The sequence below is a fragment of the Callorhinus ursinus genome, unplaced genomic scaffold, assembly GCF_003265705.2.
Source record: "Callorhinus ursinus isolate GAN/ISIS: 27379988/994484 unplaced genomic scaffold, GSC_fseal_2.0 scaffold17, whole genome shotgun sequence".
Taxonomy (NCBI): domain Eukaryota; kingdom Metazoa; phylum Chordata; class Mammalia; order Carnivora; family Otariidae; genus Callorhinus; species Callorhinus ursinus.
In genome coordinates this window covers 27,206,105-27,221,228 of record NW_027397079.1, presented here as the reverse complement: position 1 = coordinate 27,221,228, position 15,124 = coordinate 27,206,105, and the positions used below count along the sequence as shown (strand labels likewise).

General features: G+C 38.9%; 1 protein-coding gene across 1 annotated transcript in view; it reads right to left on the bottom strand.

The window, feature by feature from the left end:
- TNKS (tankyrase) overlaps positions 1-15,124 on the bottom strand; it is a 207,403-nt gene that overhangs the window by 6,941 nt on the left and 185,338 nt on the right. The window contains exons 21-26 of the mRNA XM_025885956.2: positions 10,233-10,353; positions 9,010-9,107; positions 7,393-7,467; positions 6,409-6,514; positions 5,428-5,614; positions 2,373-2,529 (exon numbers count right to left, since the gene is read on the bottom strand). Coding sequence (XP_025741741.1) covers positions 2,373-2,529; positions 5,428-5,614; positions 6,409-6,514; positions 7,393-7,467; positions 9,010-9,107; positions 10,233-10,353 — 744 coding nt within the window. The remainder of the gene's footprint in view (positions 1-2,372; positions 2,530-5,427; positions 5,615-6,408; positions 6,515-7,392; positions 7,468-9,009; positions 9,108-10,232; positions 10,354-15,124) is intronic.

The window sequence follows — 15,124 nt, the reverse complement described above, 5'->3', positions numbered from 1 at the left end:
ATGGAATCTACAAAATAAAATAAATACAACAAACTACTAGTAAACTGAATCCAACAATACATTTAAAAAAGTCATTCATCACCATCAAATGGGAATTACTCCTGGGTTGCAAGGGTGGTTCAGTATTTGTAAACCAATCAACATGGTACATCACATCAGTAAGAGAAAGGATAAAAACCATATGATCATTTCAATAGATGCAGAAAAATCATTTGACAAAGTACAACATCCATTCATGATAAAAACTCTCAACAAAGTAGATTTAGAGGGAATATACCTCAACACAGGTTTGGCATAGTAAGAATCTAATAGGTATAAGTTATTACTATTAACATTATTATTATGATCCATTAAAGATAAGTCCCTCCTAAGGGGTGTCTCAGCAAGAATAAAAAGTACAAAAAGTGTAATTATACATTATAATTTTATGTTGATATAATACTTTAATATAATACCTATCATTCATATTCCAATGTTCTCAGTCAATTTAATAATGTTGTTTCTCTTCCAATACCGGATCCAACTGGGGGGGGCAGGACCTTAAGTTAGTTGTCCTGTCTCTTGGGCTTCATTTAATCTGGCAAGTTTTTAAAGCCTTTCTCTGTCTTATTATATTGACATTTCTGGAGAATCCAGTCTTCTCACATTTTTTTTTAACAGAACAGTCCTCACTTTGATTAGACCAGGTTATGCATTTTTGGCTGGCATACTGCATAGACAATGTTGTGCCCTTCTGAGAATATCATATCTGAGGCACACACTATTTCTATCTGTCCCTTATTGATGATGTTAATTTTGATCATCTGGTCAAGGCATTGCCCCTTCTTCAATGTATAATTACTGTTTTCTTCTCCTTTGCAGTTAATAAGACGACCATGCAAATATCCTTTTTTAAATCAAAATCATCTCCTAGATCTAGCATCCATTTATGATTCTTGTCACAATGGTCCCAAGATGATGATTTTCCAAATCTAGTACTCCCTCCACATCTATTCATCTGCCCTTGGCTTTCTACTATAAGCAAAAGTCTTCCTTGACCCTTCCTTGATTTCTTTATCTATTTGTTATCATTATAGAATCATGAACTCCTATTTTTTCCCAGCAGTTTAAAATTTATTACTGTATTTATTTTGGTGTTCAAACTGTTCCAGATTTGGCCAGTGGGAGCCCCTTCTTGCTGGCTCTGTGTCCTTGTGATGTGCCCCCCCCCCCCACACTTTTTTTGAGTACTTCATTACTTTCTGGCATTGTTTGAGTACTTCATTACTTTGAGGATGTTCCAGGCTCACCTTGCTCCTATTCTGCTTCAGCCCTGGAATGAGCTGTTTCTCCAAAGAGCCTGGGTTTCTTTTGGTGGGGAATAGTATTAGAGACCAAGACCTAGGTCTAGGTGTGCTCACTGCTATTAGGGTTTCCTTGCTTTCAGGAGACAGTGCGCATATCTATGCTCATATACATACATGTGCCTACATACACGCATACACATGCCTTTATACACATGTATTTACAAGTGCACAAACATACATACGCATATTAGCACATACACACATGTGCCTACATACACTCATACACATGCCTTTATATACACATGTATTTACAAGTGCACAAACATACATACACATATTAGAAATGATGAGTTCCTATCAATACCTCCAATTTCAGTCCATCTCTACAGTCATTCTTACCATCCCCCCATTGCAGATTTGTATGTCCCTTCTTCCACCATGAGAATCCCAGCTCCCGAGTCAAACATCAACACATTTACTCATTTGCTCAATCCTACAATACACCTAAAGGAGTTTCATTGCTTTGCCCGGAGCACCACAATCAACACATCTACTAAATGCAGTTCAGGATTCGCGTACCTTTCCTACGGCTACTCCATACCTTAACCTGGCCCAGGACTGATGGCATATAAAATATTGTTTTCATACGTTACTTGTACTTAATTAATTCCTGCTTTCTCCTTTTTCCGCCGCCCCCCCAATTCTCCATCAGAGTAGTTAAGGTAGCCATTTGAAATTCAATTAAATTCAGACAAACTGAGCTTTGTTTTAGATAAATCGATAGGCATTTAGCAGTACTGTGAGAGTTAAGGGCTGGGTTGAAAAAGGATAGAAAGTCTTCCTGCTTGTTGACAATTTTACTTTGGAGCCTCAAGCAGTGGGCAGAAATTTAATATACTACAGCTTTACAACTCAGAAAGCTACTGTTCTGTGTTAAGTGCCATGATCAGAAATAGAGATTCAACTCATGTGACCAGCCTGTGGCGAGTACATCCATAAAGAAAATTCCTTAATCGGAAGCTACCCTTTGCTCTCTGCACTGACATGTTTAGTAGCCCGGTTATGCTGATTTCATGCATATCATACCTGCTCGCCTCTGTAGATGACATATTCAGCATATGCCAGCCCATTCACACTTGGTCTCCCAATCACTGAGTGATGTCCTGGAGGGGCATGAGCCATTTTCATGGTGCTGAACTGCAGAAAGGATTTTCCAAGGGTCACTCTACAGAAAAGCATTTGCCTAAAGAAAAAAGAAAAGCAATGCTTTGAAGGAAGTATTAAATCTTAGAGTGATAGAACTGTTAGGTTTCTTGATTTTCTAAAAAATATTTAATACAAGCAAGCTAATTTAAAATGTCACTTTCGCATTTGAGTAGGGATGGGATGGGATGGGCTTTGATATCCCGATTTACCATAAACAGCTGGCTCAATAGTTAGATTACAGTAGTTTTGGTGTGATTACAGAATCCACGACAGAAAATACCTGGCAAGTTCTGACTAGTGGGAGAAGAGAAATCCTAGCAAAAAACTGAGTTATGAGGATGAACGGGGAGAGACGGAAGCAAATACACAGATGGCAGTGGCATCTGAAATCAAGATGGGGTTTACTCATTACTAAGAAGTAAAAACCAGGGCACGATAAATAATAATAAAAGTGGATCATATACAAAAATGCTTAGCTTAAATGTATGGCTGGAAATCATCTTACCTGGGTGAAACACCAACTGGGGAAGATGTTAACTGTTACAGAGGACAAGAGACACTGATCGGGAAGAAAGTGTATTATATAAACTAGGGGTTGAGAAACGATGGCCTATGGGTGAACCCTAGTCTGCCACCTGGTTTTGTAAATAAAATTTTATTGGAATGCAGCCACACATTCGTTGTGTCTTCTGTGGCTGCTTTTGCACTACAAGGGCCAAGGTCAGTCACTGTGACAGGGTGGCCTGAAAAGCCTAAAATATTTCTTATGTGGCCCTTTAAAATCAAAGTTTGTAAACCTTTAATATAAACAACAAACATTTTAACTATTCAGTGAGATTGATCATACTGTTAAATGTGTAAAAGAGTTATTATTCAAATAGTTTGTTTTTAGTAATAGAGAATGATCTTTGCATTATAACTAATAAGAGATACTATGAGTCAAAATTGTGCCAGACCCTGTATAACTGGGTCCTGCCTGGGCCGGCTTTTTTAGCATGATCTTACTGATGACTCTGTGGAGTGCTGGCTTGGTATCAGCTGAATTCTCCTGTAGGTCCCAGAGGAAAAGATTTTTTTGTTTTTGTTTTAAGAGAGAGCGAGAGAGTGCACGCACATGTAAGCAGGGGGGTGGAGGAGGGGGAGCAGAGAGAATCTTCAGCAGGCTCCATGCTCAGCGAGGAGCCCAACATGGGGCTTGATCTCATGACCCTGAGATCATGACCTGAATGGAAATTAAGAGTCGGATGCTTAACCAACTGAGCCAGCCAGGCACCCCCCCAATTGATCTACATTAGAGGGAAGTGTCTGAGCCCCATCTCCATATGATGGCAGCCCTATGGTGTCACTGCACCCTGCTCGCTCAGCTGGGCCTACCGCCATGACTACTCCCAGTCCGTATGTCACACAGAGCTTAACCTGACAGGCCCTTGCCTCCTGCCTTCTGCTTCCTGCCCCCGAGCTCCCCAGTTGCTGCGGGGGTGGGAGAAGATGCAGGACCGGCCCATGAGGCTGCGGGCAGCGGACCGGCAGGTGGAGAGTACTGGCTTCTGCTTGCTCACTGGCTAGCCTTGTGCATTGTGCTGCCTTCTGCAGACGCAGCAGCCCCAAACGGGGGGGATACCAATGCCCTGTGGGGCAAACTGTGACCAGTGCCAGACAGGAGCCGCAGGTAAATTCAGCTCTGGTCTCCCACAAGGTATTACTCTGAGAGTTGGCAATTCACACAGCCTCTCTGAAGATGTCTCACGGACTGAGCAACCGACTGCACTTGTTACGAACAGGCCAACTCACTGAGGCACCTCACTGTCTTTGCTCGCCTCCTTCTCCACCTCACTTCTTTTTGTGCCCTCATTCCTGCTTCCCTGGTACTACACTTGCCAAGAAAGCGCTAGCACATAAGCTTTTGCTTCAGGCTCTGTTTCCTAGGAAATCCTGGCTAAGACATAAACTTATGTGTCTAATTGTAGTGGGCAACTGTTAATCTTCATCTAGGTTCACTTTTATTGCTTATTTAGGATAGGTCTGCAACAAAAGAGTTTTGCATGTTACATATCCATGGGAACTTTTGTGTGTTATTAACCACAGCGGCCTTACTAGAAAGAAGGTTCCTTCTGGACATACCGCATCCATCCTAGAACTGCTGATGGTTGTAAGATTTTCATAAAGTAACGGGAACAGGAAGTTTTAAGGTCAACAACCATAACGAATTTCGAGGCTATCTGGGTCTTTTTGGGGTTTCCCCTGAATTACAAGATCTCTAAGTAACCTGACTTTCCCTCTGGTTAATTTAAAGAAAAATACAATCAACTGCAATCTTTGTAATGTACAATTCTTTTGTATTTTTTCCAATGGCACAGAAGAGAATGGTATTTTTTTCACTGAATTTGGAGAGCATACTGTTATTCTCTTGAATTTGAGTTTTAAAATTCCATTTAAAAAGCTAACATTCATTTGCTTATTACTATTAAATCAAAAGTTAATATTCTGAAATTGGACTTCTCAAGGCCAATTATATATCCTGCCTTAAAGCACTGCTAGCAACATCAGAAACAAAGATTCAACTTGTTTACAGAAGTTGTGTGTCTTAGTTCAAACGTGTCTAAAGCTAGAGGTTCTTCAACAGAAATAATTCTCAACCTCTTCTTTTTCTGAATTTGAAGCAAGGCAAGGGAAGCCCCGGGAGAAAGTCAAGATGGAGGGAGTTTCATCGTAACCTATGACTGGCTCACATGTATCTGGTTCTTACCGGCCCTGCTATTAGCTCTGCTGTCATTTCTCCTATTAGGGTAGAGGCTGATCAGCTATTCCTATCCAACCCCAAACCTGTGTGATTCACTATGAGTAACACCGAGGATAAGCTGTGACTTCTGCAGAGCCTGAGGAACTAACCGGCCTCATGACCCGAGGACAGCAATCACAAAGGCAAGATGCTCACCTGTGACATATGTAGCATGACCGGTCTTTGTGTGTGGGGCAGCCTGTGCCTCCTCCAATCCCATAAACATATTGGTTGCTTTTGGAGGAGTTTTCAGCAAAATAAATCCCAGCACCAAACATTCCTCCTATGTATGCATGTCGCTCATCAAACCCTTTATGAATAATGGCATTAATGAAAGGAGAACCTAAAAAGAGAAACACAGATCAGTTTTTGAATACTTCTCTAGAACCTCAATTAGCTGCAAACTATTTGCACTTGGCAGGTTAATATTAAGTTATTAATAATGTATAAATGAAGTTGTAAGATGGTCTACCATACATAAATTATTTCTCGTACTGGAATCTTAGCAGCAACCCAGTGTTTGCCAAGCAAGGATGTAATACGGATTTTGCAGATGGCATGAGATTTTAGATAGCTAAGTACAGGGGCGCCTGGATGGCTCAGATGGTTAAGCATCTGACTCTTGATTTCAGCTGAGGTCATGATCTCAGGGTTGTGAGACTGAGCCCCACGTCAGGCTACATGCTGGGCATGGAGCCTGCTTAAGATTCTTTCTCTCCCTCTGCCCCTCCACCCTACCCCTTGCTCTCTAAAAAAAAAGATAGCAAAGTCCCTGTGGCTTTAAAAATACAGGTTTTTGCACCCAATCTTACTTTACACAAAAACAGATAATCTGATAAAATGAAACAATTATGCTGTATTACAATTAAACTGTAATAAAAATATTTCACTATCTAGATGGCTCAACTTGCAATACAAGTTCTGAAACCATTCCAGATAAGTTATTCTCATTCTGCACACCCTGGAAAGCCTGTGCTAACATGCCATGCATTAGCAAACTCTACCAACACATAATTAAAAAAAAAAAAAAATCAAACAACCCATTTTTAGCCCAACACTAATATAGTCAACAACAGAGGCTTTCCACTTTATTGGAATTTTCAAAAACCTGAGAGATAGTGAGGCCATGCTGCTCACCGTGAAATAACATGCGCTCGTTGTGATGGTTGTGGTTCTCCTCAGACACTTCCTTCTGTCTGTGACAGAATCGTTCCCTCAACTTCTTGTTGACAACTTTTTGAATCTTTAGGGATGAGGAAGAAAGAAGCAAATTAGTGAAATGAATGTTAATTGGCATTTTATAATTTAAAATGAAAAGTATGTTTTCTTTGAGAAAGGTTCAATTCTTGGGTTTTGTTTTGTTTGCTTAAAACATTATTTAAAAATGATAAAGCTGCCAGGCAGTGTAAGTAAGTTAACATTCTGGCTTTTAGTGACAAAATTTTCACTTATGGTTTTTGTTATTCTGCACTAGACCTGGTTGTACCTCAAAATCACCTGAAGAATTAAAGAAAAGAGAAACTATTCCTAGACTCCTCCCAGACTTGCTGAATGTTTGGACATAGGGGCTTGTAAATCTGCATTTTTCTAGAAGCTCTCTAAAAGCTCTCCATGGAATACTGATCGCACTGGTGTAACTTCCAAGGGTTACACCAGTTCTCAACAGATTTTATTCATCTTTAGGATACTCCTTTGAAAAAAGCACGTCTATCCCCTATTATAAATTAAGATACTGAGATTAAGAGATACATGCATTCTGATATAATCACTGATTCAGTCAGATTCAAAATCCAGGCCCTCAATGCTACTCAGAAGTGGTGATAAACATTACTGTCACTTCTGGTCTAAATCCGTGGGTGAGCTGGGTCTCATGACCGTATCTGTACCACCAATCCCAGCAGATCTAGCCGTCTGTCTGTAGCTTTCCTGTTTGCACCCAGGCTCTGTTTCTGATGACGTATGCTCTTGAGGGGTTAGAGGAAGGTGACACCTGACTGCCAGGCAACAGATGGCTAATTATCTCAGTTTAAAAATATGACATTTAGAAAAAATTTTTCACTATCTTTGATTTTCAGATATGCCTTGCAATCCAATTTTCACCCTGAAATTTTAAAGACTTACTCGAATGACATTGTATCTGTTGAAGATGCCACCAGCATTACCTCCATCTCTGTGTTCTCGAATCGTACTTTGCATCTATAGAACAAAATAACTTTCTGAAAATATGCCAGTATATAATTCTAAAGACATCCCTCTGTTTTCAACATTCATTTGTTACACTGTTTTACTGATGAGTCTCAGATTCAGCGCTAATAAATAAATAGTAGTTGACCAAAAATGGTTCAACAAAGTTTAGTGGGTATTTCTGATGAGAAAATAGTCATGACATAAATATTAAGCTTCTTCATTTTCTCTTTATTTTCTAGTAAAAGCTTTGAAAGAGTTTCCTGTAAGGCACAATGGGGAAACACAGAAATAAAACATCACATTAAGTTATCCACATTACTATTTTATGTTACTGAGAATGAGAAGCGACACTGGGATTAAGTCAAACTTAAACTCCTGACATTTGATGAATACTCATTAAACAAATGCTCAAAGAAACACAAAGAATTTTTAAAAATCAATAAACTACTATTCCCTAGGTGAAACAGTCTGTATTATCTCTGCAGTTTGGGATCTCAAAGAACATCTCCACAGACCAGGAGAAGCTGGGTATGCCATGTAACTGAGCGGAGTAACTTTCCTCTGAGTGGTGCTCGTTCTTCCTCTGCTCTCCAAATTCAAAAGAATTATGGAAAAGTAAAATGTTTTAAAGACCCAAGTTTCTCACAGAATTGACTCAAAAGAGTTAATTCCCTATCTTACTGCTCTATTTGCAGTTATTCATCCCATTTTGGACATTATTCTCCAAATTTGCTAACCATTAAGAGAATGAAGATGTGAGGTTTCCCTGACAGACTGGCCAGGCAGGAGCTGAAAACCCACCCTGAGGTACCATTCCTGACTTCCAAGCAAGAGAATAATGTGAGCTCTAGTTAAAAGGCAGAAAATAAACAAAAAGACACAGGCATGCCTTTCTCTGCAAAATAATGGAATTAGTTAGGAGGCTTGTTTATTGTGATAATGCTATTAGGTACTTTGTTTATTATGCGTAAGAAATGAGGCAGAAGCCAGCAGTAGGGAGGGAATTTCTACCGCGGCTGTCTGGCAGGAGGGTCATCCCTCAGCCTTACTATGGTGCTTTAACACAGTGACAGAAGACAGGAAAGGTGGCTCGAGTCTTGAGGTAGATTTCATAAGCAAACATGAAAATTAGGCATATTATTTTATAGTCACATTTTATAACTTTGCATGAAAATAAAAACAAGAAGGTATTTGCTACTGTGAGGCAAGATTCTCACTTCCTATCATTCTTCGAGTAGCATTTTAACAACCCAAGAAAATATTTCTAATAGGGTTCCTACTTGCCTAGTTTCAAGAGTCTCCAGGCTGAAAAGACACCTGTTGGACACCCACTGAAACCCTAGGCTTCTGATGTGAAAACACTGTGGCAGAGTCCTAATCCACAGTCCTATCTGAATTTGGGCAATATGCCACCACAATGGCTAAGGCAGTTAGAATGGACGCATAGGCGAGTGATCCTAAGTCATTGTAAGACAAGCTTACCTCTACTGAAAAAATAGGCTTAGCCACAGATTTCAGGAAAAGAGATTTAAAAATTTTGATGTACATTACCTCTTCTTCTACTGACTGATATTCCTTATCTTCTGGAGCAAGATCCAGCAAAATAGTTCCCTGATTAACACAGTGAAAAGTCAAATAAGGATTGGTGCCTGTAGGAAAGAAAAATTAATGTATTAAAGTCCAAACTATACAGGCTCAATTTTAGGAAAAACTTTGTTATAAATAATTGATATTTTGGAACAAGTCTAAATTATTTGCCATGGGACCCTAATATATAAGGTTAAGTTGAACAAGCACATCCAAAGACAAGAGAAGTAATAGAGAGGGGCTTGGGGATCAATTTTATCTGTTCTTACAGAGTTACCCAGCAGGGCTCAACAATTTTTTGAACTGAATTCAATTATAAACATACAGGAAGCTACGTCTGATACAAAAGAGAAACACACTGTAATCACAATGCAGTCAGGTCTAACATCTAAGAACTATCCTATAAAAACTCTGTGAGATGGCTTGAAATGGTGCCTCATAATAAGTTTAAAATAGATTATTCTTGTTACTTTCACTGCCTTTGTTAATTTAATGCAGATAAATAAGCACGACTTAAGCTCAAAACTGCTAACATTTAGTTTCATGCTACTCTTGTGATTTTATTGGCTCTGAAGTGACTAATTCAAGTTTTTCCTCTTCTCTCCCTTTGCTTTCCTATTGTGAAAGCACTTGTGGAAACACAGACATGATAAATGTGGAGGCCGACAAGGGGGAAAGAAAGATAGGAGGCTTGTAACAGCAAAGTACAGTGGAAAAAGGCTGAGCTACCAGTTGTGGCGGGGGAGAAAGGTTCAGGATGAGGTCAGAGAAAGAGGTCAGATTATAAAAAGCCATGTTACCAATGTCTGATTTTATCCTAAAAGCAACAGGATTCTATTGAAAGGTTTTAAGCAACAGAGTGATATGATCATAGAGTCATTTCAAAAAGAGTCTTTTGTGAGCAGCGCAGGGCAAGCATGGGGGGTGGGGGGGAGCAAAAGGGAGGCTCGGAGCTAAGCTGCAAGGTGGTTGTGACAGTCCAGGGGAGAGAGGACAGTGGCCTGGATTAGGTGACCTGTACTGGATTCGACAGCAGTGGTAAAGGACAGAAGTGTAGATTCCAGAGAGATTCAGGGTATAAAGTGTGTGGGTGGGGAGAGGAGGCAGGCAGGAGGTGCTGCATCAGCCCTGACAACTTACTTGTCCCACTTAATTCCTGAGATTTATTTTTTCCACCAAAAGCTTACCTTGTTGTCCACCTAATAGTCTTTCTACTCCTTTGATTAATTTATGGCGATGTCCGTATGCATTGATGCCTATTTCTTTCAACTCCTCATGGCCCATATCAGCCAGTACATCTAGTGTAATCTGAAAAAATGAAACAAAATTAATTGCTAAATCTTTAACAGTTCTTCAGTTCTTCCATTTGTCTTCAGTGCTATAATATCCACCTACACAGACAAATTCTTTTATCTCCTTTTAACTATGAACTTACAATCTTAAAGTTGTCTTGATAATTTATCAGCTTTTTACTCACTTGCAATATTTCTTTGCTTCTAGTCAATGGTGAATTAAAATGGAAGAAATGATGCTACAGAAATATGAAATGAACACCGCTATATTTCCTTTTGATTATTCAATTCTACCACCTTTTGCTTGCCTCAAGATATGAGAGAAAAACCAGAAGTTTGAAATTATGGGGAAATACCAGATCCCAGTATCCAGCAGGTAGCAGAGAAGAATGGTAGGGGAAAGAGAGAGGGGCTTAGCACAGTGAAAGAGAATGTGACAAAAGGAGTAAGCAGTTTTAGGTAAGTAGGATTTATATCAAGATAAAGAACTCCCCAGTGCTAAGAAATAGTCAAGCATGGAAAAGGCTGCTTTTGAAAGTGGCTGAGATTTATAGTTATATAGAAGTTGTATATATAAGTTGTATAATATATGTATATATATATTTAATTATATAGAAGTTGTATAAAAAATTCCAATTCAGAAGAGAGAATAGATGGTTTTTAAGTTCTCTTATAAATTCCCAGATTTAACAGTCCCTGAAGCCTCACATACATTCTATTGTTGTAAAAGCAGTGGTTTATAATTTCTGCTTATTCATCCCCACGAATGGAGGTGGTTAGTTGGCTACCACCAGGACTCAAAAATCGCCAAGCTCCTTTGTTGACTAGAAGTGACAGTGACTCTACCACCCCCCAGTGGCAGAGTTCCGGATGCACAGGATGAAATCTGGGGCCTCCACATTTCTAGAGGGCTGAACATGAAATTTTCTAGCTCTGAAGAAGCTGGCCCAATGACAATGCAAATACTACTTTACAAGATGAGCCTTTAGTTTTCTCTTTCCTTGGAAAACTGAGAAATCCTTTTATAGGCACCCTTTTTCCAACTCAAATGAGGTATGTTTTATCTACCTATAGTGTTCTCTACCTTTTAATTGCACATAACATTAAAAAAAAACCAAAAACCTGAAAAATTAGGCCTGGAGTTCTGCTGATTTTTATTGCCAGAATGAAATAGTATGTGATGAGTCTGATCTTCTCGGTGCAGCAAGCATACATCACTCACTCTTTGGAAATAATTTACTGTATTGCTCCTAAGTGGCCATTTAAGAAATAATCGCTCCATTGTACAAAATGGGCAATTCACTTCCAATCACCAAAACGAAATTTTGAGCAGAGCTTTTAAAAAGCAACAGTTCTGAGATATACATCTTTGAGACAGAATAATTCACAACATAATAGGAGCCTGTATATTTTTAGCTAGATGTAATTTAATATACTTTGGAAGCCGTGCACAGGGTTTCCTACATTACTGATGTCCCCATTTTGTCCTTCTAAACTTTGGTTCAAATAAGGTTGACGTAAAAACAGGATCTCGTATCAATGTGGTAGCTTCAATCCAAAGAAAACTTAAGCTTTTCTGAATCTGTACATATAACATGTATCTGGAAGAAGCAGAAATCAGGCCAGCAAAGGATAGCGTACTCTCTATAAAGTTCTAGAAAAGAAATGCAGAGTGTTTAAAGTATCTGTTGATAATATAGCTCCACCCATAAAATGACTACCTCGCTGACTCCTCACGACCATCCATGAAGTACTACTGATGTCCTCATGGGGAACTGAGGCTCAAAGAAATCATAGAAATAGTACACAGAAGAGCTGGGCTGGATCGCCGTATCTGTCTTTCCCTTGCTTATTATATTTGTTAAAAGAGCTGACTAGAAAGCTAAAATAACTGAACATTACATTTAGTTGCTCTGAGTCCATGGTACCCAGTTTGTCCCCATATTTAACTGGCAGTGGCCACTGGAAAACCTTAAATGGTAAGCTAAGGAATTCAGATTACTGCTCATTTGTTCATTCGTTCATACACAGTATATTTAATGAATACTTCTATATGCTAGATATTTCCAACAAAAGTAACTTGTTAAACATTTCATTTAATTCTAAAACTATCCATTATAGCTCAGAAAGGTAAACAACTAGTCCAAAATGGTAGTAAAAGAGTGTGGCCAGGAATCAAACAAGGTACTACCACAGAAGTTCATGCTATTTCTTCTACCAAGGAGATAAAAAGGAAACATAAAAACATGGTAAACGTTGGTAAATGTTTTGGAGGAATCCCTATGGAAACTCTTAGGAAGGTTCCTACTTGGTCAAGGCTGTAGGTGTTGGGAAAGACGGAAGGAATAGGAGGGGGGTCAGGAAAGGTTCTTAGAAGGTAATAACTTGGCTAAGAAGCAGAAGCTAATCGAGCAGAAGAAGGAGGAAAGGGTGTTTAAGACAAAGGGAACAGCTTGTGCAAAAGGAAAACCAAGTAAGAGAATACAGAACATTGGGAGACTCTCAGCAAGTCCAAAAGGGTGAGAGTATAATATATAGAAAGGAAAGAAGAAGGGATGAACAGAGCAGCAGGCTAGGAGCAGATCTTAACGGGCTTTATTTATCAAGTTAAGACAGTATCCAAAAGCTCCTAGGGAGCCTTTTCAGCAGAGTAACACAATCAAAGTTGTATCTGAGGAGGAGAATGGTAGCACCTGGAAGGGCAGGTGTGGAAGGGAAAGGACTGTGTGAACAAGGTAAAGATGGAGAGAGGTGGAAGGGAGGAATCAGAGAGCGATTTCAAAATGAGAGAAGAACACAGGGCCTGGTAAATAGAAATGGTTCAGAAAAAAAAAAAAAAGGAATGGGCGTAGAAATCATTCCAAAAGTCTGAAAACTGGTGAATATGAGAAATGGAAATACCTGGAAGCAGGTTTTAGATATGTCGCTCCACAATTCTGGCATTTTATACTATTAGAAATAGTTTTTTGGAAAATTATCTTTAATTCGCTTAAAAAATAACTTAGTTATCTCCAGGAAATTACAAGTTTCTTGAGCTAGTTATTTATATCTAGCACACACTAAAGTCAAATTGATCAAACCTATCAGACTGGCTAGAATCAAAAAGAAAAAAATAACAAGTGTTGGGGAGGACACAGAGAAAGGGGAACGCTCATACACTGTTGGTGGGAATGTCAACTGGCATGGCCATGGTGGAAAACAGTACGGAGGGGCCTCCAAAAATTAAAAACAGAACTGCCATAGGATCCGGCAATTCCACTTCTGGGTATTTAGTTGAGGAAAACAAAAATACCAATTCAAAGAGATGTATGTGCCCCTGTGTTCACTGCAGCATTATTCACAATAGCTAAGATAAGGAAGTACCCCAGATGTGCTATACTGTGTACACACACATGTGCATCCATTCATCTACCTGGGTTACTTCTTTATGTGTGTGTGTGCTTGCATGTGTGTGCGTGTGTATGCGTGCGTGCGTATGCTTGTGTATGTGTGCGCGCATATGTGTGTGCGTGTGTGTGCATGCTTGTGTGTGCGGGCGTATGCGTGCATGTGTGTGCATATATATATATATGTATATATATATATACATACATATATATATATACAGTAAAATATTACTCAGCCATAAAAAAAAGAATGAAATTTTGCCATTCACGACCACATGGATGGACCTAGAGGGTATATGCAAAGTAAGTCAGACAGAGAAAAACAAGTATGATTTCACTTCTAAGTTGAATCTAAAACAGAAAAGAGAAACAGATTCATAGATAAAGGAAACAAACTTGGTTACCAGAAGAGGTAGGAGTTGAGGGGTTTGGCAAATAGGTGAAGAGGGTTAAGAGGTACAAACTTCCACTTATAAAATAAGTAAGTTATGGGAATGGAAATGTGCAGCGTAGGGGATATAGTCAATAATACTGCAATGACTTTGTATGGTAACAGATGTAACTAGACTTACTGCAGGGATAATTTTGTAATGTATAAAAATATCAAATCACTATGATGTACTCCTGAAACTAATAAATAGTGTAGGTCATTTATACTTCAATTAAAAAAATCAAATTATAATCTTTAAAATGAGGAATATTCATGTATCAGCTAAATCATCTTACATAAAAAGCAAATGTCACTTGACAAAGGGTTGCCTGTTGTTTCTAAGATTTGTTCATTTTCCTTGGGGTAGAGAGAGAAAAAGTAGAATTTTAATGGGGAGAGAAAAATTAAGAGTTTGAATGAAAAAGCTCCTACTTTCACTCGGGCTTCAAAGGATGCAAGCTAGAGTAACAGCTGTTAGAACTAACTTTATAATCACATTCATAGTTAATGTACCTGAGACCGTTCCTTGGTCTTTCGATTTTGAAATAAAAATTTATAAGATCACTTTTCATGATAATATATAGGTTGCCCATAAATATGTCCAAAGAAGTCTTCTAAGTCATAGCATTTATGTTTAGGAATTTCAGTGAAAATCAAATCGGCCTTTCCCAGAGAAAAAATGTTCTAATCAGGAAGCTATATACAGGAAGGGCCAAAGTGACACTGGTACTGTATTTATAACTATAAAGGACACAGGTATGTATTACTTGGCAAAGTATATATGTTCAAACAAGTCAAGTTAGTTAAGAGACTTCTGAGAGAATAATTGTGAAGGGATGAGGCTGTGATGCCCTGAAGGATGTTTTCCTGAGACCGGAAGTAAAATAACTATATTCCCACTCCACTGCAAGAGGAGTAACCTTGAGTAGGAACAGAAGCACTAAGATCTTATGTGTCAAAAAGACTCAGGA